The 24,388-nt window shown below is 41.0% G+C and overlaps 2 protein-coding genes across 3 annotated transcripts in view; one reads left to right on the top strand and one right to left on the bottom strand.

The window, feature by feature from the left end:
• Positions 1-24,388, top strand: part of KCNIP1 (potassium voltage-gated channel interacting protein 1) — a 319,154-nt gene that overhangs the window by 15,692 nt on the left and 279,074 nt on the right. The window lies entirely within an intron of this gene.
• On the bottom strand, positions 11,376-17,899 carry KCNMB1 (potassium calcium-activated channel subfamily M regulatory beta subunit 1). Its single transcript, XM_042880696.1, has 4 exons — positions 17,727-17,899; positions 13,599-13,771; positions 12,321-12,516; positions 11,376-11,706 (listed from the first exon to the last, which is right to left on the bottom strand). The coding sequence occupies exons 2-4, from the start codon at positions 13,733-13,735 to the stop codon at positions 11,437-11,439; spliced, it is 603 nt and encodes a 200-aa protein (XP_042736630.1). The 5' UTR covers positions 13,736-13,771; positions 17,727-17,899; the 3' UTR covers positions 11,376-11,436.

Raw genomic sequence — 24,388 nt, 5'->3', positions numbered from 1 at the left:
AGAGATGGAAGATGAAGTTTAGTATGGAGGTGGTGATGATTAATGGCAAGTATTAAGACTTACTTAAACTGAAAGTGCATTTTAATTGGGTGGGTTGGTTAATGTCATTGGAGCGGGTACATTAGTTCTGTGTTCATTCTTCTGTGGGAGGAGGGAGCAAGTGAAACACCCAGGGCTGCCAAAGAAGTGATCTGAGTAGCATGACAGCAGGGTGTGTTGGTTGCCTGATGCAGGGTTGGCTCCTCTTCCTCTTGCACACACCAGGAGAGGAGTTCTTCACTGGAAGCTGGTAGGGCTGTGTGCAGAAGTGAACTGAAGCATGGGGGGTCGTCTTAAAGCAGTGCTGTGTGGTTAGCAGCTTTTAAAACAGACTCTTATTTCCCATTCTCTGAATTCAACGCAACAGGCACTACTTTTTTACATGATTTTGAAATACTGTTTTCCAAATTAGACTTCAGACTGCTGTCTCTTAAGACAAAGTAATGAAGAATGGTTTTTAATTAAAAATAATGGATCCGTGAGACAAAACTGGAGTAGACTCGATAAGTGATAAATATCTACAAAGTTCTGCAAAAAATGGTCATGTAAAACACAAACATCTTAGTCTTTTTCTGCTTGTGTGCTTTGTTCAAGTATTTTTTTTCAGCCTACTATTAAATGGCATAATAGATATTTTCCTTTGGAGTTTATAATTCTGGATTTCTTTATGAAAGAAGTTATGCAGGAGTGAAATCAGTGAAATGAGAAAAGTCCCCAGTAAGTGAAAAATGAAGAAATCAGTGCAAAAGCAAACGCTGCAGAGGAGAAAGATAAATTGGAGCAGAAAGAAGAAAATAAGTGCTGAGAAATAGATAGCCCCAGTGCTGCATCCCTGCCTAGGAAAGACAAGATTCTCATTTGTGTCTGCTAAAGCAGCACATAAACAGAAAAGAGAAATCCCACCATTTTCATGATCAAAAAGAAGCAGTGATGTACAGGCTATGCTCTCCAATCTCTAATGAAAAGTTGGCCTTCCTTCTTATTATCTCTTCAGCCATGTTTATAGCTGTAATGGTATTAGAGAGTGCATTAGTATTTAAATCAAATCTGTGCTACAGCCCTTTTGTAACTTCCAATAGAAATACTGTTTTTCTTGCTTGTGGCTGAATGACCAGAAGTGCAGAGGTGTTTGGGAGGTGGGTGTGCGTGGACTGTAAGCTGTAGAAATGTGTTTTTATGATGGAGAGTTGCTACCGGCAATATTCAAACACTGTTCTACCATATTCAAACACTAACTTCTTGTATTTATTGCTACACTTAGAGGCAAGGGAGTCAAAAATTTGTCTCAGTTACACGCTAGCTGGATTTTGAGGCTCTTGGATCAGGCTGCAGAGCAGTCCTGTGTCATCAGCTGAGCAGGCTGTTAATTTCTTTCTTAGTATGAAAACAGACTGCTAAACGCTGTGCTGTGTTGTTTATCCCTCAGACTTCCTTTTGCTGGGTTGCACTATTTGTAGCTCCTTTGATCTCCTGGGAAGATGAGCCTTTTTTGAAAAAAAATATTTCCCTCCTGTTTCATTGTCATCAAATGTCAACAGATGTATCGTTCATAAGAGGATTAAGGGCAATAAATAGCTTGTTTATTATTGTATCAGTCAGTTATGAAGTATTAGATTAAGTATTACGGTATGCTGAATAGCCCTAGGTACAGGAAAAGTTAAAGATTTATTGATAAACTGAATTAATTGTCTTCTTGTTCAGAACTGCGTAATTTCAGGGTGAACTGAGGAAAAAAGGTTTGAGTTGATGACACTTGTTAAATGACAGGGATCACAGCTGTGCGTGGAGAAAGGAGAGCAGTAGTGTGATGGAACAGAGGTCTTCAGAAAGAGATTTTAGCAGGTCTGGGAAGCTGATCTATAGAGTCTCCTGGGAAGAAGATAGAAGAAAGCTGATTGCTGCTGGAAAGGGCAGGCAGTGATCCTGATGGTACGGGAAGATAAGCGCTGTGAGTCTGATACAGATGAAATAGTGGAAGCGTGTGGGGATAAAATCGGAAAGGCCAAGGTGCAAAATGAGTTGCTACGACTAGCAAGGGAATAAGAGATGGCAATAAAAGATTCTAAAAATATGCTGGAAATGAGAGAGGCAGACAAGGATGATAAGCATTGAGTGTCTCAGGGCTGAAGTAATGGCTGAAGAAAGGCCTCTTTTAGCCCTCAAAAACCAGTTAATGGTTGCTTCATACAATGGGTTTGCATGAGAAGGAGAAGCAAGATGGGAACAGTGGCTTAAAAAAAACGATCAGGCTTGATTGAGTTTTATTGCCTGATGAAAACGACTGTGAAAGAGTATATGTTAGAATGTATTTTTGAGAATGGGCAGAGAATGAGGGAAATTGAGGAAAAGCAATTATTGTATTTATAACATGGTGCAGAGGGAAGAGACCTTGAAAATTCAAAGCCCCATGTGGGCTTTTGTTAGCATTCCTACCAGGGAAGTTGTGCTGGAAACAGTAAATGCAGTGCTCCTTGATTAATGAGCTTTTGTTTTGAAGCTACTCTAGCTAACGTTTTATAACCAAAGTTGGAGTACAGCATATAGGTGAAATTTCTGATGGAAAAAATGTCTGCTTGTCATTGGCTGTATAGAACATGTGGTGAGATTTGTGGAATATTTCTGGCTCTTTATTAGTGTGGTTATTGGTGATGGTTGGTTTGTAATTTGTTTTTTTGTTTGTTTTTTTTGTTGTTGTTGTTCACGTTAAATGTGGCATTTCCAGCAAAGTCTCTCCCTTGTTCTGTTTCTGAGCTGCTCTCATTCTCTTGCGAGCTTTCTCCTAAGAGGTGTGAGAGCACAGTTACCCATGGGTATGACTTGGAGAGAAGCACAGTGGCTTTGCAGTAGCAGCTTGAATGGGCGCCAGCTTTGATCGCATCTCCAGCTACTAGGGAACACACAGAACGGAGCACTGGAGCTGCTGATCCCCTGTAAACAATTACATTTCTTTCAACTGCAGAACTGACGTGAGAATGGTATTATAGAGTTAATTATATACTGCCTTTAGTTGCTTTGCTCTTCAATTCCCCCCCCCCCCCCCCCCCAAAAAAAAAAAACAAACAAACCCCACAACCATGTATTAATTTTTATAACTCGGAATTATACCTTCCTTTCTGATATTCACATAAATTCTGAATTTCTGGATTTAGGTTTCTGACTCAGATACCGGTGTCTGCTTTTGGTACAGAATCAAGCTGGGTTGAAAAGGTTGAGAAGATGGGATAAAGAATTACAATCTGTTTTCTCTTGTTTTAAATTCGTGTTTGTCTTGAGAATTTTTTTTCCTAATCTTAATGTGTGTAAATATCTTGCTATACATATTTGAGGTCAAAAAGTGTCATCAGTTTCTCTTTTTTTTTAATCAGTGCTACCTTTGCATCATGTCTTCATATTTTAAGGCTGTATAGTATACATGTAGCATACAAGGTCTCAACGCTGTATGAGAGCACCTGAACATCACCTAGAATGATGATCTGCTGCATTTCATATAGGTCAATTCTTTACATATGGGCACCTAAGGAGTGCTGATTTTCAGATTGCAAAATAATGAAACAAGCATGTTGATAATCTTGTTCCAAAACAGCTGGGCATCAGGCATCCTAGAAGGAGCTCCTTAATTATTAGGATTGTATTTCTAATAAGTGGGGACTGTGCGAGCTGTGGTTATGAGGTGCCCCATGCTGACAGCCACAGGCTTGGTGCTGTCTGGATCTTTCTGTTTGTTAAGGCCTGCAGCCCACCTTCAGCTCACATCCTGGTCAGAGTATTCCAACTTGCCTGCTCCTAAAAGCCTTGCCTACAAATACTTGTAGTGAAGTTCAGTTGGTTTGTGGTTCTTTTTTAAAGGCTCTTTGATTGTGCCAGCTTTTTTTTTTTTTTTTGTCCCTATGAGCAGCTTTCTGAGATGGCAGCGTATTACTGAAAGCGTTGCATTCCTTTTACAGTCTTAGATTAACTCTCACTTACGAGACTAGCAGTGCGATGTCATCCCAACAGCTTTTTGACTTGTTGCTTTAAATCTAGCTCTCAGCTTTGTTCTGCCACACACGTGCAGTGTAACCTCCTTATGTTTCTGTAATTTCCCTTGCATTTGCAGATTTCTCTATTGTTAGTTACCCAACGTGTACTTAAATATATATAGGCAAAGCATCTAATATTATAGCAATTAAAAGCACCAAACAGTTCTTTGTGATTTTGCTGAACACAGTTTAGTACGTGACTTCTGGGAGATGGATGTGAAGGACTGGAATTCGGTCATCTGCAGTCAGTGCCTGCTTGACCTATGATTAAAATGAGGTGTCATTCAGCAACCCTGGCCTGAAGCTGCAGCTGTGTGTAACAGCCATGAGTCAATTATAACCCTGATGCTTCTGCTGAAATCAGCAGTAACAGCACACAGTTGACGCTATTTATTTTTTTTTCCTCATCGATGTGATGTAGAAGGGACCTCATTACTGTGATGTAGAAGGGATGGCTTTTCCTGAACTGATACCTCATAAAGCTGCATGCGAGGACACAGCCTTGAATCACTTACATACATTGCTCACATCTGTGTCAAAAAGTCACTTTGCTTTCCTCATCTCTGGTGGAATTCAAGTAATTTCCCGTAAGTACATTGCTACAATATTGGAAAGCTGAGAATGCTTTGTTATGAAGGCAGTGGCACAACAGTATAGGCCCACGATCTCATTTCTGCCAGGATGACTTGATTCTTCCAGTCTGAATTGCTTGCATGAGATTCTCTGGGCAAGTGTCAGACAATAAGCAATGCTTTTACCTGACCATGAAGAAATGTGAACTGTTTCTTTGAGCTGTGGGGAAGTACTTCAGTGAGTTATGGAGTGGTGAGGCTCCTTACCGACATGGCAGCTCGGAGCTGCTCTCATTCTCTTGCAAGCTTTCTGCTAAGAGGTGTGAGAGTACAGTTACCTGTGGGTATGACTGTATGACACACCTTATGGTGGTGTTCAAGTTCAGGCTGTTTGTTTGATTGTAACTTATTTTAACATCTTCAGAAGTTCTATTTGTTGGTGCTATCTATTTTTGCTCCACTAAAGGCAGTCAAGAAAGCAATGAATTATCTCCCCTCTGCTGGTGAGTCTTGAAGAACTATTTGAGTGGCTATGGAGGAGAAGAAACGTCAGTAACTAAAAGGAAAAACACAGACTTCTCTAAGGCTGACTGACACTTTTTCTGACAGTAAAAGATATTCCCTCTGCCCCAGTGTAGTATCTTAACTCTAGGTGAAGCTTGTTAACCTACCCTGATGTGACTCGTGGGCACAGTGGAGCAGTCTTTGGTGTCCCTTTGTGGTTTCTGCAACTGTCACACTGTTTCGTATTTCTTAGCAAAAACACTTTGAAGAGTTTTGGAACTTTAAAACTATAAGAGTGTCCAATTCATTTGCATTTATACTCCTTCATTTGTCTTGTGTCTGACAACCTACCAAGAGTAACTGAAAGACTTGGTTTTTGGTGTTGTTTTTTAACTATAATATTCTTTATGGAAATAGTTGCTGGTTTTGGTATGAAAACCTTTATTTCCTTTGGCTTTAAAGGATACTGATTGTTCCTCCCAGAGAATGAGAATTAAACTTGTGCTTGTATGTGTATATAAGTATACAAATATATGACAGGCTACATAAATTGTTACAGCGCTGTTAAAAATACATGCACAAATGTAAGTGTCTTTATTGCTTTATTTATAATGCTTTATTTATTAATGAATTAAAATTCATGCCTACTGTTTTGACTCATCTGTAGACGGTCTGGTGTCCCTGCATTTCCTTGTATTTTGAAGCAGGACTTTCCTATCTCGTTGCTGTTTCACCTTGTGTTCCAGAGGTATGACATTATGGTCATCTCCAGAAACAAAAAGGTGAACATAAAATTTTTAAAGGACATCCAAATTGCATAGATGCTTTTAAAAATAGTGTGTTAACTTAAACTGTGGTTCATCAAGCTAATGCTTCTCCTCTTTGCCCTGTGAGGAATTACAGATGCCCTGCTGTTATTTTTGTCTATTCAGCTGTGTTCATATTTCTTGCTGATGGAATTCTAAAATTATACCGTAGTGAAGTTCATGTGGAGAAGACAGACAAGATTTGAGCTGAGGAGTTCTCTGCAGATGGTCTTATGACGGTCTTATATACTGAGACATGGTGATAGCCAGCCCAAAGAGAGTCTGTGTGGGAGGAATCTCAGAAGGAAAGTGGGGTTCTGCAGAACAGGCTGATGTATTGCAGCTTTCTTCTGTGGCCTCAGTTCAGGCTTCAGCAGCCACTCCATCACGTACGTGAGCTGAGAGACTTGAAACAAGACCTTCATGATTTCTGTGTTGCAAATTTGAACTGTCTTACCACATAGAAAGTGTTCATTTATGTTCCTCTGGAGATAAGATGATAAAAATCCATTTGGCTGATTCTGGTTTTATAGCTTTATAAGGTTTTTTTTTTTTGTTTTTTTGGTTTTTTTTTTGATGTATGGTTTGGGCAGTGTTCTGTGCTTCTCTCTAAGCCCATTTCAACAAGTAAAATGAATGTTAAGTGACCGACGCTGTGTTACTGTCAGTGTGCTCAGTCCTTCTGGGCCTTCCTGTTGTGATCTGTCTGGCTATCTGTATATATACATACATAAGGACAAATAAAAAATGCAATAGTAATTATTTACATCATCCTAATTTTATATATGAAATAACAGTAGGATATGATTTTAACTTGTAACTCAGCTGTTTTAAAGCTTTTAACTTCTTTAATACCCAGTTCTGTGAAAAAAATGTCTTTGCTTTTCTGTGAAAGGTATAGGAATAAATCATGAGATCTTTGGTTTTATTATAGATGGAGATATGTGATCAAGGAGAAAAGGGAACATAGCTGTCTTGGTTTGAGTATAGCAGCATGTGAATGACAGCTTAATATCTCTGCGACTGCTGTCTGACACTTCTAGGGAAAGAAATGTTGGGTGTAACGAGACTGCTTGTATTTATTTAAGAGATGCACAGCTATTTTTGGAAAGCTGTGGAAGAGCACGTTGTCGTCCTTCAACTTTGACAGGATGTTTTTTCATTGCTGTTTCTTCAAGAAGAGCATGGTATTAAGTCACCACTTTCTTTAATCTGTTTCACTGACTTCTCTACTTGGCAGAAGTCACCTCTCTTTGTCAGATTTTTGCTGCCTTTTGTTTCTTTCTGTTAAAGCGCTCGAGAATGTGGAGAACCAGAGATAACAAGGAGGAAAACATCTAATATTACAGCTATCCATTATAACTTATATTTAAGGATTAGAGAGGCATAGTAAAAGAAACCTTGCTCCAGAAGAGCTAAACACTACCATCAATAAGAAACCCCTACGTGGCGTGCTTTCATAGCATTTTTACAGTTTGCCATTATATTGGGGGGTAAAAAGAGAACTGCAGTTCGCTCTATAGCTCGTCTGATGTCCCTTTTGAGCCCTTGGGTTTCAGAGGATTGAGATGATTGCCAATTGTGTCTTCTGATTGAGAAGAGCTACGTGGCTGTGTGTCGTGCTGTCTCCTGCAGGGGAGCTGGTATGGCCTGGTGTCTCCTTCTGCCACCTACCAACCTTTCATTGTGAGCAGAAAAATGCCTTGTAGCAAAACTTACCATCATTTTTTACCCAATTGAAACATTTTCTGACTTTGGGTTTTTCATCTCCTATGTGGAGTTATCTGGTTAACCACAAAGGCTATTTTTCTGATACAGAAACTGCTCAAAGTATAATATGGTGATTGTTTCATATGGTTTCTAAGGCCACAAATTGGTGCTAGTTGTTTTTTTTTCCTTATTTCCTTTTTTTTTTTTTTTTAAAGACTACCAAGAACATGGCAGCAGTTGCTCGGCTGGAAGGTGTCGACTGCCATGAGCAGTTCTGTATTCAGTGAGCGAAGGATCCTTGGGCACCCCAGTCTTCTCTGTCTTATCTGTCCTGAGCTACTTTGAGTACTGGGGAGTGAAAACAGACCTGGTTAGCAGCATGCTTAAAAAAGAATTGTTGGAGGTCGCCAGAACGTGCCTGCCATATTTTATGTAGGTGAATGACATGGGTGACAGATGGGTGACTTTGTAATGGATCAGCATCCCTTCAGTTCCCCTAAAGCTGCCATTGTTGCTGTCTTTCAAAGGTGGAGCAAGGTGACCTCATTGAAAGCTGATCAATGTTGAATCCACCTTATCCAGAAAACTATTTTCTCACTTCTGGGATGAGCTTCACTTTAGAGTATTTTGCAAATTCCCTTGACAATAATGCTGGATTACTTTTTTTTCTGTCTTTCTAACAGTAGAACTGCCATCCATGCCTTGTTGGACATCAGCAAGAAAAACTGCTCCCAACAGTCTATATCCAGCACTTGGAAAGTAGGATTTGTGACAGTTCCAGGAAAGCAGTGTTATTCCTATAGAAATACAAACGGCCTGCACAAGTAAATTATTAATCAGGTTATAAAACCTATGCTTGTTCTTCCAGTGTTTCTTTCATGTCCCAGTTGGCTTTAGCACTGTTATTGTTGTAATAGTGTGATACACACAGCAGCCATGCTTTGTGCTATGAGAGGGAGCTCGGTGCACCTGCCTGGAACCCAATCAGTAGTTATTTCCTGATCAGGACTCTCCATGTATTCCTCTGGAGGCATCTTATTTCTGTTATTTTATTTCTCGTTCTTTCCCTAATGGCTTCTTTTGTCACACCTCCATTGTGCGGTTGTACGGACGGCACTGGGCAGTTCACTGAGGCATGTATGAGGGACATACAGATTGTCACTGTTTGCTGGGCATTTACTGGCTGTTTAAGTTTTACTCGTGTGATTGCTTTGTGATTATAAGCATGTATTTGCTAAACAAATCTGTCCATAACTATTCCTATAAGGACGCATTTCTGGGCTACTTTGCTTGATCCATCACAGGTTTGGTGAGTAATGTATAGCAGGCTTTCCGAGTTTGTGTTGTTTCTGATGTTCTCGAAAGTATTACCTTCTAATATGGAGTTGTTTAGGACCAACTAAAGGAGGAGGAACTCCATAGAGGTTCAGATGTACTCTGAGCATTCATTGTAAGCTAAGCTATTCTTATGGAGAAGGTAAAGGGAGGCAGGGCCTTTTGAGGAGGTTAGATGGTGCACATCAAGGTAGTGGGAACAGAGGCAGATCTATTGGCCTGTGCCTTAGACCACATTTGGAGATTGTATTGAAGCACTTCCCATGCAGTATGTTTTGCCACATCTTGGGAGAATAGCATTTCTTAAAGTTCAAGTTTATTGTAGACTTGACAGTACAATGCAATAATGTTAAAACAAAAACCTATGGAGTATATAGCTTCCTTATGTGCTGCTGTAGGAAGCTTGTAGAGTGTTAGGAAAACTCAGTCTCACTCTTTGGTGAGTTCAAGTTTAGCAGACATACAATAAATACTTAAAATGCTTACAAGAAGTATTTCAGTAACCTGGCGTGCTGCTAAAAAAACCTTTCTGCTTTAAGAGAACATGTGAAGGAAAAAGTATCTACAACAGTTTCTCATTAAGGAGAAATATGCCTAATGGAGGATGCATTATTTTAAAATAAGAGCAGACATCTGTGACACCTATATATTTTGTTTGTTTTCTACGAAAGAGTTTTTGACTTCTTGCATTTGAACCCCTCGCCCTTTTAATACGGACTTGGAAAGCGTACAAAATAACAAAGATTACAAATGTGTGTATGCGTGTTTTTCTCCTGCACTTGCTGCTTTCACTCTGAATATCTCCTACCCAAATGGAAAATGGTATTTCATTGAAGGAAGAAGTTGTGATGGTTGTGTAAGATTTTTTTTTTATGTACTTGCAATGTGTACATGTTGGAGGGAAATAACAGTTTTCATTTAGTCCTCTGTTTTTGGTAGAGGTAAATCTGGAAGAGCTCTGAATAAACTTTCAGCTCCTGCTGTCAGGGGTAACCATGAGCAAGGAGGTGAGGAGGTGGGATGGATGGATGGGTTCCTGAGCTGGTGTCAGGAAACTGAGCTGGGATCTGCAGCACAAGCTCTGTGCCTTGACACTTTTCATTGGCCTTCAAGTTCAGTGAGATCAGGAGCATCTGCTCTTCTCAGACAAGTGACTGACTCCTGAGCATCCCAGAGCTATGGGATATGAGGGGGTCAGGGGCTGCTGCAAGAAAGAGCCACTGCTCACCAGCATTGCTGGGCTGGGGGACAAGCTGGCAGGGACTTGCCTAGGTGATTGGCTTACCTGTGGTGTGAGAAAGTGTGGAGCAGTTGTGAGTGACTTCAAGCTTTCAAATGGAAGATATTTCAACTGCTGAAAAGGAATTTTGGGGTAAACCTGTTTGCCTCATTTTGTACCAGTACAGCACATTAGCTTCAGCAGATATATCCCTGTTAAATAGCTATATATTTTTAAGCAGTTATTGTAGCCTTGCCTTAGCTTTGAGTAAACCAAAAAGGCAGGATCTCATCCCTTCCCATCTCATAACGAACGCTTTTGGTCATCCAAATTTCCCCTGCCTCTGTCAGCTGCGCTTCCGCCTTGGGAAAGATCAGAACTGTACATACGCACTGCTTCACACACTGCATTTCAACAAAGTGTTCTATGAAGATGTAAATTCTTCTTGTGGAAATATTTTGTCCTCCTACAGTAGATGTTGTTACACCCCCTCCATGCCTCCCACCCCTTTCCAAAGTCTGAATTTTAAAAGGGTGGATTAGATCTTCTTCCCTGTAGAGATTACCAATAACCATCATGATTCTACATGTTAAAGGAGTGTTGCTGATGTTAATAATTAACTTTTAGTACTCTGGTCTGATTTCAATTTTCTGATTGTAATGAAACACAAATTCTGTTGCTGTTCTATTAGTGATTCTGGAAAATGCCTATAAAGGTTTAACATATCAACTTTTTTTTTTTTTTTTAACAACAGAGAATTGCAGCACATTAATTTCTTACAACTAAGGTTTCATACATTTAGATTTCTATCTATGCCCTGAAATTTTCTTGTGAATGACAGGTCCTGAGTGGTTCATAAATCAGACCATTGTGAATGATGCACAAACTTCTGTTAGTTGTGTTCCAGATGCCAGTCAAATATAGCATGCAGGATGCAACTTATGTTCTCCCTGTGTCTGGTAGCAATGTGGAAATTGGTTTAGGGTTGTTTTCAGAGAACAGGAAATGCATCTACCTATATGTGCCTCAGAACATGACTAGGAGTCTAGAAACAAACATATCTTCAACATAAAACATCTTTCTGTTAGCATGCATCTGCAGTGAGCACCATTCAGTTTGCCTAGAAAGCCTGCCCACCTGCTGACTCCTGGTGTATTGAAAAGTCACAGAATGCCAAGACAGAACAAAGGCACTTTAATAGGTAGCAACAGTCTTTGCGAGATATTTACTTTCTACTGCCGAGCAGAAAGAACAGAAACATACTGGCTGATCTTTACCAGGACAATAATCAGACATCCACCGGTAAACATGAGTGTGGGCCAAAGGAAAGTGAAGAGGAGGCCTTTGGGGGGATAAAGTCTGCTTAAAATGACATTGGTCTGCATTCCTCCTGGGTCATAGTAGCATGGGAAAGTCTGATATTTTTTTAAATTGTTTGCAATTGTTTCTATTCGTGCTTTCACTTCTTTGGAGTTCTCGGAGTTGCCGGGGACATACGAGCACTGGAAGGAGAAATGGAAATGACTTGTTATGACAGATGCTGTAATGCAGAATTTGTAGTAAAGTTGCACTGAGTAAAACAAACATGCTGGTGCTGACAAAAACTCCTGTGGTTAGGCTGCTATCCTGAGATTGGCTGGGTGTGCTTTTGTCCATGAGACATTTGCCCTATTTCCCTGCTGTCTGGGTGCATGTATGCTCCAAATCTGCAGACTAACAGATTGGAGTAATGTTGCTAGAAACCATTAACATGCTCGGAACGAAAGTCCAGCTATTGGGACTGTCACTTTTATGTTACAGTACCATTTGTCTTCAACTCAGAGACTTGCATATGTTTAAATATTCATATATGTTAAATATTCATGATCAGTTGGTACAACTGCTTAATAAGTATTAACGTTTGATGTAATGTTTAAAGAAAAAATCGAAGCCCCTTGTATGTTCTGAAGCATTTTAAGCATTCCTTGGTCTAAGCATGGGCATGGGTGTGTGAAAGCTGAACAACTACTTGTGCTCTGCTGCATGGCTGCAAAGCTGTGCGCCCTGCTCTTACTGCTCCCATTGAATCAGAGGTGTTGAATAGCAGCAGAGAGAGAACGGAATGTGCTCCGAATACCTTTGGATTTCTTTCCAGGGTATCTTCAGTGTGATACAGCATGACCTCTTGTCCCGAGGCTGTCAGATTAACCCACACCTGTAGGCAAGGGTAGTGAAAGATATCTTCATCCTCTGAGCTTTCACTGTTTGGGCAGAGGGCCTTGTCCTTGATGTTGGCTTTGAGGACCTTGCATATGGTTTCTGTTGTCCAAACACTACAAAACCAAAACAAAAGGCATTGCTTTTGAATGCTTTTGTGGCATCAGTTATGAGTTGTTATACATTGGAGCTTCATCTCTGTGTGCCACTGGTGGGTTAGCGCAGGCAGAGCTCAGGGCTGCTCATCACCAATGCAGTGAGCTTTGCCCCTCCTAGCACTCTTAAGAAACTATTTTTTTTTTTACATGTCTTTTGTTAATGTTTTTCAAATCTCATAGCATGGCTTTGAACAGCTTTTCTGAATCCATTAGGGAATGTTGTCAGCTGTGATGTTGTTACATAAGGTAATGTTGAAGTCTGGCTGTTCTGTTTTTGTGGTATGAAAAGCAGCATTGATATCTGCCTATATATATATGCCTTGAGGTTTCTGAGTATGAAGGTGCTGCTACAAAGAAAGAAACAATGGATGTACTTCTGTCAAAATCTTCATGCATGGAAAAATGAGCTGCTGAAGTCTTGGTTTTAGTAAACTCTTGGTTTTAGTACACTCAGTTTTTTGCAAATTGATTTTATATATAGAGGCAGAACTTGTGCGATGAAATACAAATGTGAGTAATTGTAACCTTGTTGGCATTCAACGTATTCTGCAGTATTTGTTGTGGTAGGCTGGGCTGCTGAAGGTGTTTCTCATGATGGTTGATCTGGAGGCAAGATATGTCTGATTGACCAAACAAATTTACCATTACTTCTCTTATAAGCCTCTGCCACTGAAAAGTATGGTTATGGGTTTTTTTTAATGGGTTTTACATTTATGGAAGACTTAATTTTTCATTTTCAAGCTTTGATAAGCATGACTGGTTTTTATCTTATATGGTTTCATAGTAAATGTTTTGGTTTAGTCTGCTCTGGTTCTAGCCCTGAGGATGGTCCTAGCCCTCTTTTGTGTGCTTACCTTTAAATGCCTCACTTAATGGCTCGCTCTTTTCTTACTTCTGTCTTCCATTCTTGTGAACTCTTTAAGAACGTAATATTTATTCATTATTCAGTGTACTAACATATATTTTGACTCTCTTAATAATTGTGTTTGAAGACAGCAAAGAAGAAACAGCCTTGTATTCATAATCAAATGATTTACTACCTTTTAGTGTAGAATGGCACAATTGTAATCCCAATAAAGAAGTACATCATCATGGAGCACGCGACCATTCCCAGTCCCAGACATAGGGCCCTCGTCTCTCCTCGCTTCTGTGCAGTCACCAGCTTTTTTGCCAACATGATTTAGGTGTTAGGAAGTCTGGAATGTCTTTGATCCTGTTTTGTGAGAGACAATCATGATTAGAATTGGCTATCAGTATTGCAGTTGAATGATTTCTGAAATATCTTGTTGCACAAACTGTGTACTGCTTAATAAAGTGATGGGTGAAGAAAGCAGAGAGGGAAGGCTGGGGGTGGAAGTTGGAAACTGTCGTTATGATCTGAGGGAGTTTGAGCAGCTGGATTGTCTTTAGCCTTAATTTGGTCTATTTGACGTTACTTCTTGCCTGAAGTAAGAGGTGCTCTGTGTTGTGCATTGGTAACAGCTGCATGAAGGGAAAATCCTCCCACAGTAGAGTCCTTTTTCCATTTTTCCCATTGTGTCTTCAGGTTTAGCCTGAAGTGCATCCCTTTTTTTATTTCGAAAGAGTTGAAAAAAGCATTACATTTAAAATGAGATCTGTGGCTTTGATGGTCTTGTCCATTTGGAGATGTATTAAGCCTGCTATCCAACTACATGGGGCAGAAAAGCTGCATTTTAATGGCACAGGGAGTGTGATGCCACCAAACCCAATTGGACAGGATCAGAGAAGACAGCAGTGAGGGCTGCTGCTGCTCCACCACAGTCACAGGGCAGTGACTGCTGCTGGCACTCATAGATAGGGACAAGCCCAGCAGTGTTGGTGTCATACTGGGAGCTCATAGAGCTCGGGGGAGCCTGGCATCTCACTGTGCTCCCTTGCTAAACAGCATTTCCAGTTACCTTGCTGATACTTCACGGTAGAGAATCTGATGGTATTTGCTGTGAATCCATATGCTGTTAAATCAGTACTATTGTTTTATGGTATTGCTATCAAAATGAGACATAACAATCACAAAGAGTTCAACCCACCTTCAGGATCTGTGTCCTACTGACAGATGTAACTAAAGGTTTGAGCATTCGCTTTAATTGAAACATGGTGCAAGCCACAGGTAGGGAAAAAACAGTCTGGCAAGATGTGTGTGGGTTTCTGGGCACAGAGGAGAGGAAGCAGCGCAGGAGAAGGGCAGAATGTTATGTGAGTGGCACAACAGATCTTGTCTTGTTCTCATAGCAAAACAGTAGTGGACGGCTTCATGCAGTGGCTGAGGTATTCTCAGGGTTTTGGTTTTAGTTGTGCGCAGCTGTTTGGTGTTTATTTGCAAGCTGGTGTTCAGTGTGGCATGGTACCCACTGAAATCCACCTGTGCTCAGCTAATCCGTGGAGCAAATAAAAGATGTGAGTTTAGGTAAAGCATAAGGTAGCCACCGGCCTAAGTTGTGAATGGCTGCTCTTGTTACCCATGAGCAGGCAATGCCAGCAGTGCCAGGCTGGGAGAGCTGTGGGGCTGGGTCAGCATGGCTGGGAAAAGGCGAGAGAAAGGCACCGTCAGCCCTTTACAGGAAGAGTGTGGGTATAATTTGAGTGTTGCTCTCATTAGTTGTGTTTTTCATTGATGAAAGTGTTAAGGCGTAGTTTGAGATCTTAATTTTTATTTGTGTATATTTTCAGATAACTATTAACGCATAATATCTAAATGTTTTGAGGGGTCATTAGGAAGAAAAAGAGTTGTTATCGTTGGAGTAGTGAATTTTGTCCAGAACTCTGGTTAATTCTGCTTTTAAATAGAACATCAAGGACCACTCAGGATGTGGCTTACAGCTTTCTTAAGGGCACTGTCTTTCTGATGATTGTATATAACACACTGGTGTTCTAGGAGGGAAGAATCTTCACTTGGAAACTGCAGTAAGATGGATGTGACCTGCTTACTGGAGCTAGAGTTTAACACAAAAAGTCCATGCAGTCCATGCGAGCTAATACTGTTAAGTTAGGTTGTGCAGCTTGGTCAGGGGGCAACATGGAACAGAGGGGGCATGGGCCCTGAAACCGTGTGGTCCTCCAAGCACAGTGGGAGCCTGGTGACAGCGAACAGAAGGCCTGCCTTGTTAGCAATTCTTACGTGCAGTAAGAATGATTAATCTTTAATCAGTTCTGTGAGAAAGAGTGGAAAAATTGGTACCCTCAGTGTGACTTGCGGATAGCTCTGTCTCTAGTGCTGTTACTCTCCAAGTTTTTCTCGAGCTACAGTGTTTACATAGCTGTCCCAGTTACACTGGGAAATTGTGGGATCATCCTGTGTGTATATATAGAAAAATTTATTTAGAGTTTCACCAGTGCTTAAAAGGTTAATATTTCCTCTCTTCAATCTTCTGGCCCCACCAGTGCACGTTAGGAGGAATGTTGAAAGAGCTCGTTAAGTGTTTCCTCCGAAAAAGTCATTAAATCTCTGAAAAATAAAGCACTGCTGAGGACTCAATTGGCCCAGGAAGTCTGAGTGTATTTGGACTGGGAGATGTTTGGAGTATATAATGGAGATTTTAGTCCGTCCTTCAAGAGCAAATCTGAATGTGTCTTCTGCACTGAAGATTGCAGGGTGCCTCCATAATTATTAGGAAAATACAAGCTCCAAATCTTCTCATAATGTTCCTTCTCCCTGATATTTCTTTTCCCTCAGTCTAGTTAAATTATACAGTACATTAGCTGTGCAATTTCAATGCATAATCACTGCACTGACAGCTGCTGGTGATAATCCTAAGGATGCCATCTGCTCAGGTTTGGAACACAGTCCCCTGCTCTGACTAACAGATGTGCCTGGTACTCAGTGGGAAGCCCCTGCCTCCTCTGCCATCTCTTGAGGAGTTCCCAGTACCATGAGCTGGTAAGAGGTAGAGGGCCTCTGTCTCAGACTGTGCCAGGCTGTTCTGAGCTCAGGAACAGCATTATCCAGGGGGCATCCATAGCATCTCTTGGTGCGGGAGCCAAAAGGCAGTTGTAAATCTGAGTCTGTAAATATAAGTTCTGTATTGGTTATTCTGCTGTGGCAGAGCTGTATGCCTTATGTACTTGCTAGTGTTTCATAGTAGAATTAAGCTCATCACTGGCATTTGCTTATTAGTTCCTATGAGTGTTTTCAGTGCTGTAGATTCTTCTTGCTTTGCTCCACTCTCATACTTGCCCCCCCCCACTTACATCCCTCAAGTTAGACCTGCACTCACTCTGGCACTTGGTTCCTTCCCTCCCTCTCCCCCATTTCCTTTCTTAGCATTTATAAACATTGTACTGGTAACAGGTCTGCCTTCCCAGGTGATGCTGGGGCCAGAGGGCACCAATCTTGTTTGTTGCAATATAAGAGTCCATTTCTTTCAGTGTATTTTGCACACCTACGACTGCAAACGTGATGCATCTCACAGAATAGACTGGTGCTGAACCTCAGTGTAAATTTGCATGGAAAAGCAGATTCTGCAATGCTCTACTGTAAGATTCAGTATTAAAACTGCATAATGCCATACAATTGCATCCTTTTTACAAAATACATTATACCAATTTACTTAAGGACTGCTTAGCTACTTTGACACTGGTGTGAATTTAGTTCTTTTGTTTAAAAATGAGTGGAGTCTAAGATTATATGCGTGTTAGTTTTTATACTTGGTAGTTCTTAAAGAAAAAAAGCCCTTTGATCAGTTTAGCACTTCTGAATTCTTTGTGGACTGCTGCTTTGTGTTTCTCTGTAGTACAGAACTGTACAGAGTTATTCAGCTTAAAAGTAATTTTCAAAGAAGTCCTAGAGTTCAAGTGTGGTTCATCTCTAACTTCCCTGGGGATAGATCAAGCACGGTCCCTGAAGGAATGCTATGGAGTGAGGAGCACCCAGAGTCATGAAACTCCAAAGAGCAAAGATCCTATGAGGGCTGCAAACTCTTAAGATTCTGGATTTTGTGGACAGAACAACCATTGTATTTGCAGTCTGATAATTCTCCATAATTATTAGCATACAGTTACAACTTGCCCATGCTACAGAAAAGTTAGGTGGGCTTCCTCTGTAGTGCTGGAGATTTAGAAAGACGGCTGCTTTCAAGAGCTCTATATTTGCCAAAAAGGAAAGCTGTTGTTTGCTCACAAGGAAAACAAAAATTGCTTAAAAATATACTTACTGTTTCTGGTGAAATGCTGCCTTTGCTGTGGAAGGACAACTCCCGTTGTGTGACAGACTTGTTGGGCAGAAAGGTGTTGCACCATAAAGCAGTGGAGCTGGCGGAGGTTTTTTTTTCTTTCCTGTGCTTCTCTGGGTTTGCTTTACTGTGGCAGAACTCATAACTTAGTTCCCCTATTGAGAAGCTTTCTGTAACCATAAATGGTAAGGTATGAAAGAGTGCTGTCCTTTTTCAGATTAATTGCTGAAACCAGGAAACCACAATGCTGAGACTGACTATAGCTGAAGGGACTGACTTTTCTCATACACTACAGCCACTTTACCACATCCCCACGGATTTGTCTTAAGCTGCTCTCCTACTGCTCTCGTGCAGCTTTTTGGTTTAGAAATCTGTTAGGTCTTTTGGGTAAGATTTATGGAAGTACTCTGGACTGCAAGTGTTATAAATATTCAATGTTTGTGGGGGTTTGGTTTCTTTTTTCTACTAAGAAAAAAAGTTCTGGGAGTATGCTGTTAGCAGTGGTCCTTTCCTTTAGACACAGATAGGAGTCCTGTGGGGAACTTGTGTTATGTCCTGCAGGACATGAGGCTGAAGGGCACAGCCACAGAAGAGGAGAGGGAGCGTGTAAGCAAGAGAAGTATGCTTTAGGGGAGATCTGGGGGAAAGTGGGAAACTCAGAGCACAGGAGAGGAGAAGAAGATGGAGGACTCTGTTGTGGGAATATGTGCTTATATGTGCATGTGTGCGTATACATGTGTGTACAAATGTATAAAACATCTCATTTTCTTCTCATAAAAGTTATCTGGTGTCTTGTTATGAAGCTGCTTAAGCCTGAAATAGAGATGGAATGATTATGGGTCTTCAGTGAGCTTCAGAACTTGATTCATTTGTACTCTTAGGGCATAGAGTGTCTAACCTTCTGTTCAGTTGTGTTCCAGAAGATGTGTTTTGCTTGCTGGAAGTATTGAAACTATTGATGGTTTACAGAGAAGAAGATGGGAAATGCTGGAGCATGCTGTTGGATAGATGCTGCTGAAAACTACTGAGCTGCATGCAGGTCATCTTTGCCAAAAAACAGATCCTTCTGCATAAGGAGTTTTAGAGCACAAGAAGGTTGTTTCCAGCAGAGCATAGCTGCAGTGACATAGGCTCAACTCAACTGCAAAATACAGCAATGAAGTTACAATGAGTGAAAACGTTTTTGCTGCTGTGGCCTGATCGTTGTTGGCATCCAGTTCATCTAAAACGCCCAAGTATTTATTTTTCCCCTTCTGCACTGGAAATATGGTACTTCATGTTTAAAAATAAAGGAGCCTTTTCCTCCTGACCATTCCCTCCTCTGATAAGCTGGATTGTTATTAGTATAGAGTGTGAAGAGGATGGGCTGGCCATGGTGATGACTGGAACGTTCAGCCTGGATGTTACTGGTAGATGCCCTGCAGTGAGAGGGAGGAAGGTCACCTTATTGATAGACTAAAGGAACAGTAGTGAGTTAATTCAGCAAGAACACGGAGTGTTCTGAGTATTGGAAACAAGCACGGGATCTTCTCCACTCTGCTTTCTAACTTAATTAGTTGTTTCACCTTGAGCTGGTCATTCAGGCTTGCTTGTAGTAAAAGATTTGAAGCTAGCAAGTTCAGAGAGTTTAAGCTGTCTGAAGATTACAGATGATTCTCCAGTCATTGTACTTTTTCAGTTATTACTGATGCAGAAGAGAGCACACAAAGCTGACTTGGATTTAGCTTTAAGGGTCTAGCAGTTACCTAAGATGAAGCCTGCTTCTGTCACCTAGATTGGAAAGATTTATGATCCTAGCCGTTTTTTAATATTTAAGAAGTGATGTAGCAAAATCTGAAAAACGACATTTGAAGTTTGGAAAAAGCTTTAGAACAGAAGTGATTTCCAGCTACAATGTGATCTGGGTTTGTGGACTTCTTTTTTTTTTTTTTTTCTTTATTATTTTTGAACATTTTGAAAGCCAGCTTTGAAATACCCAAGATGCATGCTCAGGTTCAAGGAACCCTGCTTCTAATGGGGAATTTTAGGAAAGAGTTTTTGGTTGAGTGATTCAGGAGGCAGGAAACAAGGTAATGCCACCGACTGAATTCATGAGTCTGTGACTGGTTGTCTCCTGACTGCTGTCCTTAATTCAGCTGACTGATCTGAACTTTGTGACAGCAGATCTGTTTGCTATGCATGCATTGTGCATGCAGGAGTTACACTGCATAGCGAAGACACAACCTGTGCATGTCACAGACAAAACAGAGTAAATTCTGGAAGTGCTTTGGTGCCCTGAATGATGGTGTTAGTGCTTTGGCTTGGTTTGAGGTACACTGGTTTTGTTTGAGCAGAGAGAAGCCATGCTCCACATCTGGCACCGCACATCACCTTTGTTTCATTTTCATTCCTGCACTGCAAACATGCAGGTCCAGGTGGCCACTGAATCCCGAAAGCTAACCCGAAATAACAGCGTGCAAGCACTAAAGGTAACTGCTGTGCTGTTACCCATAGCTGGCATTTGGAGCCCAGGTCCAGCTGCAGTCTGCTGGGGCAGTACCTCTGTTGCTGCTTTCCATGCTGTGTAACTGGCAGTGCACAGTTTGTCTTGGCTCACCCAGAGAAGGGATTGCTGCCAGGAAACACAGCCCTGTGAGTGAGGGTGGCAGAACAGAATGGGACTGGTTAGGGGCAGCTGGGGCCATGGGCTGCAGACATGGCTGGTCTGAGAGCCTCTGCAAATACTGCTTTCTAACTAAGATTTAAAAATTTAAAAAAAAAAAAAAAAAAAAAAAAAAAAAAGGGCCTTCTGAAGCTTGGCTTGGTGTGTGGTTTTAATATTTGGTTCCTGACTATAATTTGAGAAGTGAAATGATGTCGGGGCAGGCTTTCCTGAACTGCAGACACTGTTTTGAATCTGAACAAGCTTTGTGACATAGAGTCACAGAATGGCTTGGTTTGGAAGGGACCCCAAGGATCATCAAGCTCCAAACCTCCTGCTGCAGGCAGGGCCACAACCTCCAGACCTGGTATACTCGCCCAGGCTGCCCAGGACCCCATCCAACCTGGCCTTGAACACCTCCAGGGACGGAGCTCCACAGCCTCTCTGGGCAGCTGTTCCAGCACCTCACCCCTCTCTCTGTAAAGAATTTCCCCCTGACATTCAATCTAACCCTTTCCTCCCTGAACTTAACACCATTCCCCTTTGTCCTATCACTATCTATCCAAGTAAAAAGTTGATTCCCCTTCCTTTTATGAGCCCCTTTTACAATCCCTTTTTTTCAATGTCTTGCCTCCCACTTCCTTTATTTCAGTGTATCAATGCCTTTGTTTGAGGCCAAAATAAACAAAATTTGAGGGTCAGTTTCCTGTGATTCTTGGTAAGAATGAGCAAGATATGAACCTGAAAATAGTGGCTGGAAGTTAATGAAGCATTTACATCTAAAACTATCAGGTTCCATGACAAGAAGATATCAGACAAAGGTTGAAGATAAATATTTTTGTGGAATTAATTTTTCTGCAGCTGGAAGGAAAAATGTGAGAGAAGGGATGAGCTTGGAGAGACAAACCGTATAAGCGTTAGCATACAAAGATCGTAGCTGTGTATTGTAAATAAAGGTATGACAGGGCTATAAACATTGCAGCAGCGGAGGAGAAAATAGCTTCTGGCTTCTCTTGCTGTACAACTCTGCAGTGAGTACTCAAATCTCTGTGCTTTGTGCACTCTGTTGTAGAACGATTTGTGCCATCTCTTTGTGTCTGATAGGGTCAGTCATCATGACTGTGTATTAGTGTAGAGGAACTGGGCTGACTTTGCTGTCATTCTGAAGTTCTGAGGAAGATCAAGAGGGTCTCCCGTGACTCCACGCTTAATTTGTTGTGTGAATTAATCTTATTTTGCATTTGCAGTTGACCTGTCACACAGGAGATGGTCAAATACAGTGGGTGGTTCCTCCTAGCTGGCCTAGGGATAGTATGCAAACAGTGCCTGTATGCAAGCATAAGTGATGCAAGTTTGCAAACTGTAAGCTCCCTTTTGGCTTTAAAATAAAGAGCAGCTCAGTAGTTAAAAAGAAAAAAAAAAAGTCTTCGAGGTGGTCAGAACTGCTCATTTTATTCTTCATAGCTAATCATCCAAATGGGTTGTTTTCGTGTTGAAGCGTAAGAAAAATGTAATGGCTGTAAGGCAGAGCTAGTTTAATAAGTACTGCCATGTTATTTCCAGGACTTTCTGTTGCTTCTGAAGAATCAGTGAGCTGTGAAATGAGAACAGTTGTTTGGATCTTCAGAAAGCACTGCAAAGTTATTAGCTTCCCCCTTCTTAATTGAAACATATTCATAATGTAGTGCATTGTCATTTTTAATGGGCATCATAAAGAGAAACTGTGGCTCTTGAACAAGAAACAGTCTCACTTGAAAATGATGCAAGTGAGAAGAGGCAAGATGTCCTAATCATTGGCACGTCTAAATCAGATGCAGGCCAAGTTCAGGAACTTGGCTGCTTCTTGTTAAATAACTAAATAAACAAGAAATGGTTGTCAAACTTGATGATAACTCCCAATTTTCACGGGAATACTCACACTTCACACTTAGGTATCTGTGCAGGAGTTCTGAATCGTGTGTTGGACGTCCAACTTCACCATGTTGTGGTTGTGTGCTCAGGATGAATGGCTGAGAGGAAGGCATTTCTGTCCTGATGGGCATCCATGGGGGTATTGTACGAAGCTGTGGCAGGACTTCATTTCTCTTCTCAAGTTCTCAAACTCTTCTGCTACTCTTTGGATACCAAAGCTCGAGAAGGTACTCAAGTGTTTGGTGGATACATAGTGACTGATTTCAGAGCTTGAATGGTGTGTTTTTTCTTTAATCTTGCTCTGTAGATGGGCACAAGGAGATAATTGCCTTGGTCTGGCAAGTGTGAGAAAGCTGGACCAGGATGCCCAGCAGGCTGCATTTGTGAGTTTCTGTGCTGTGCTTTTTGCTGTCATCTCTGAAGTTGACTGCTGCAGTAAAATGGGTAACTTTCTTATCCTGTATCTTAAAGAAGGGATTTCAACTCCTCATCTATAAAATGGCAATGATGTATCCATTCTTACTATCCTAAGGCCGAACACATTAATGAAATATAATTCCTTAATGGAAGGCACTCAGTATATTAGCTGAGTATAACTCAATATGTAGTTGGGCTAATGAAATGAAAATTGCTTTTTTCCATGTATTGGTTAGTTCACAGAGCTGAAGTGCATGTGCAAGCAAAAAAGAGAAGGAATGTGAAGATCCTTTCACAGAATAAGATACTGAGACATGATAGTCTGTGGTGTCATTAGCCTGTGAGAATGCTGTTTTGAACAGATGAATAAAATCATATAGTACTGTGCAGCAGAAGAGATCACAGCATCATTAAGGCTTTTTCTTCTCACTTCTTGAACCTAAACAGAGATCTGATATTTTTGTCCAACAAAACCCAGACAACAGTACAGCTAAGTGCAGCCTTGTAGCTCTGGATATGTCAGACCTACTGCACGTGCCATTCAGAAACAACTGTTATAAGTTAAGTAACTTTAGCATGACCTGCATGATCTCGCTGCTTAAATTCTGGATATCAGACCGTCTGGTTACAGCAAGTCTGGCTTAGGGGACAACCCCTGTGTTTTGGGGAGCCTGCATATTGATTACTTGTGTACAAGGCGTGTACCATATTTAAGGGGTCTACTATTTTGTTGTTACTTATCAAATGATATTTCCAGTCTGGGCAGTTGATTCAGTTCACATGAGATTCTTGTTGAAGTCCCAGTTTGAAGAGTATCTTGTTGCCCATTTGACCAGTGATGCTGTTGTCTTGGCTGGAAGCTCTGCCACTGTGGGTGTTGTGTGCAAGGTGCACCTCCCTCCTTTCCTGTGCCTGCATGTGGATGCTGCTGTCACCAATTCATTGCTCTCCTGTAATGGGAATGGGAGACTGAGAAGGGAGGCCTTCTGCTTCTCACACTCCCCAAACACCCAGCACTGCATGTCACATCCTTACTGCAGTGAATTACTTTCCCTCCGGAAAGAGGAGCAAAATATACCAAAAAATAGAGCAAAAAATAGAGATGGAAAGAGCTGTTACTTCTTTTCTGAGAATTACATTGCTTAAAGGCAGGATTTAAAAAATAAAAAATACTGGGAAATGTAATAGGAAATGACCTTTGTTTCTACACCACACTTTTTCTAAAGGAAAAAATTCAATTTTTTTTTTTTCTCCTGCCAGATTTATATAAGGAAATTTTTTCCTTGACATTATTCTGTTCTTGTGGAAGGTAAAGGAGGTTGTCATCAAAAAGAAAACCATAGACCCCAAGTTCCCTGAAGCAGTTGAATTTTCTTTTGGAATCCAGTCCCAATACATAGGCACTTTGTGTACTTTACTGTGCAATTTCCATGAAGGTAACACAATTTCTTTTAGCTTCTCCTTTACCTGGGGAACTTTAATCCATTTCAAAGTAACGTTGCCCCAGGATGCAAACTGCAGCTACATTGCAAGCTTATGGAACAATTTTCACTGTGGTTAAAAACTGAAATGAGCTATTGATAGCAGAAGCCATTAATTTGGTCTGTGTATGAGAAGTGCTGGGCTGTGTGCTGGGGCTCAGCTGAAGAGTGCCTGAGAGAGGTGATGGATTGGG

This window comes from Lagopus leucura, unplaced genomic scaffold (genome assembly GCF_019238085.1).
Source record: "Lagopus leucura isolate 7727_CA_CO unplaced genomic scaffold, USGS_WTPT01 Super-Scaffold_100027, whole genome shotgun sequence".
Classification (NCBI taxonomy): Eukaryota; Metazoa; Chordata; class Aves; order Galliformes; family Phasianidae; genus Lagopus; species Lagopus leucura.
Note: the sequence above shows the minus strand (reverse complement) of the source record. Positions and strands in the feature narration are given on the sequence as shown.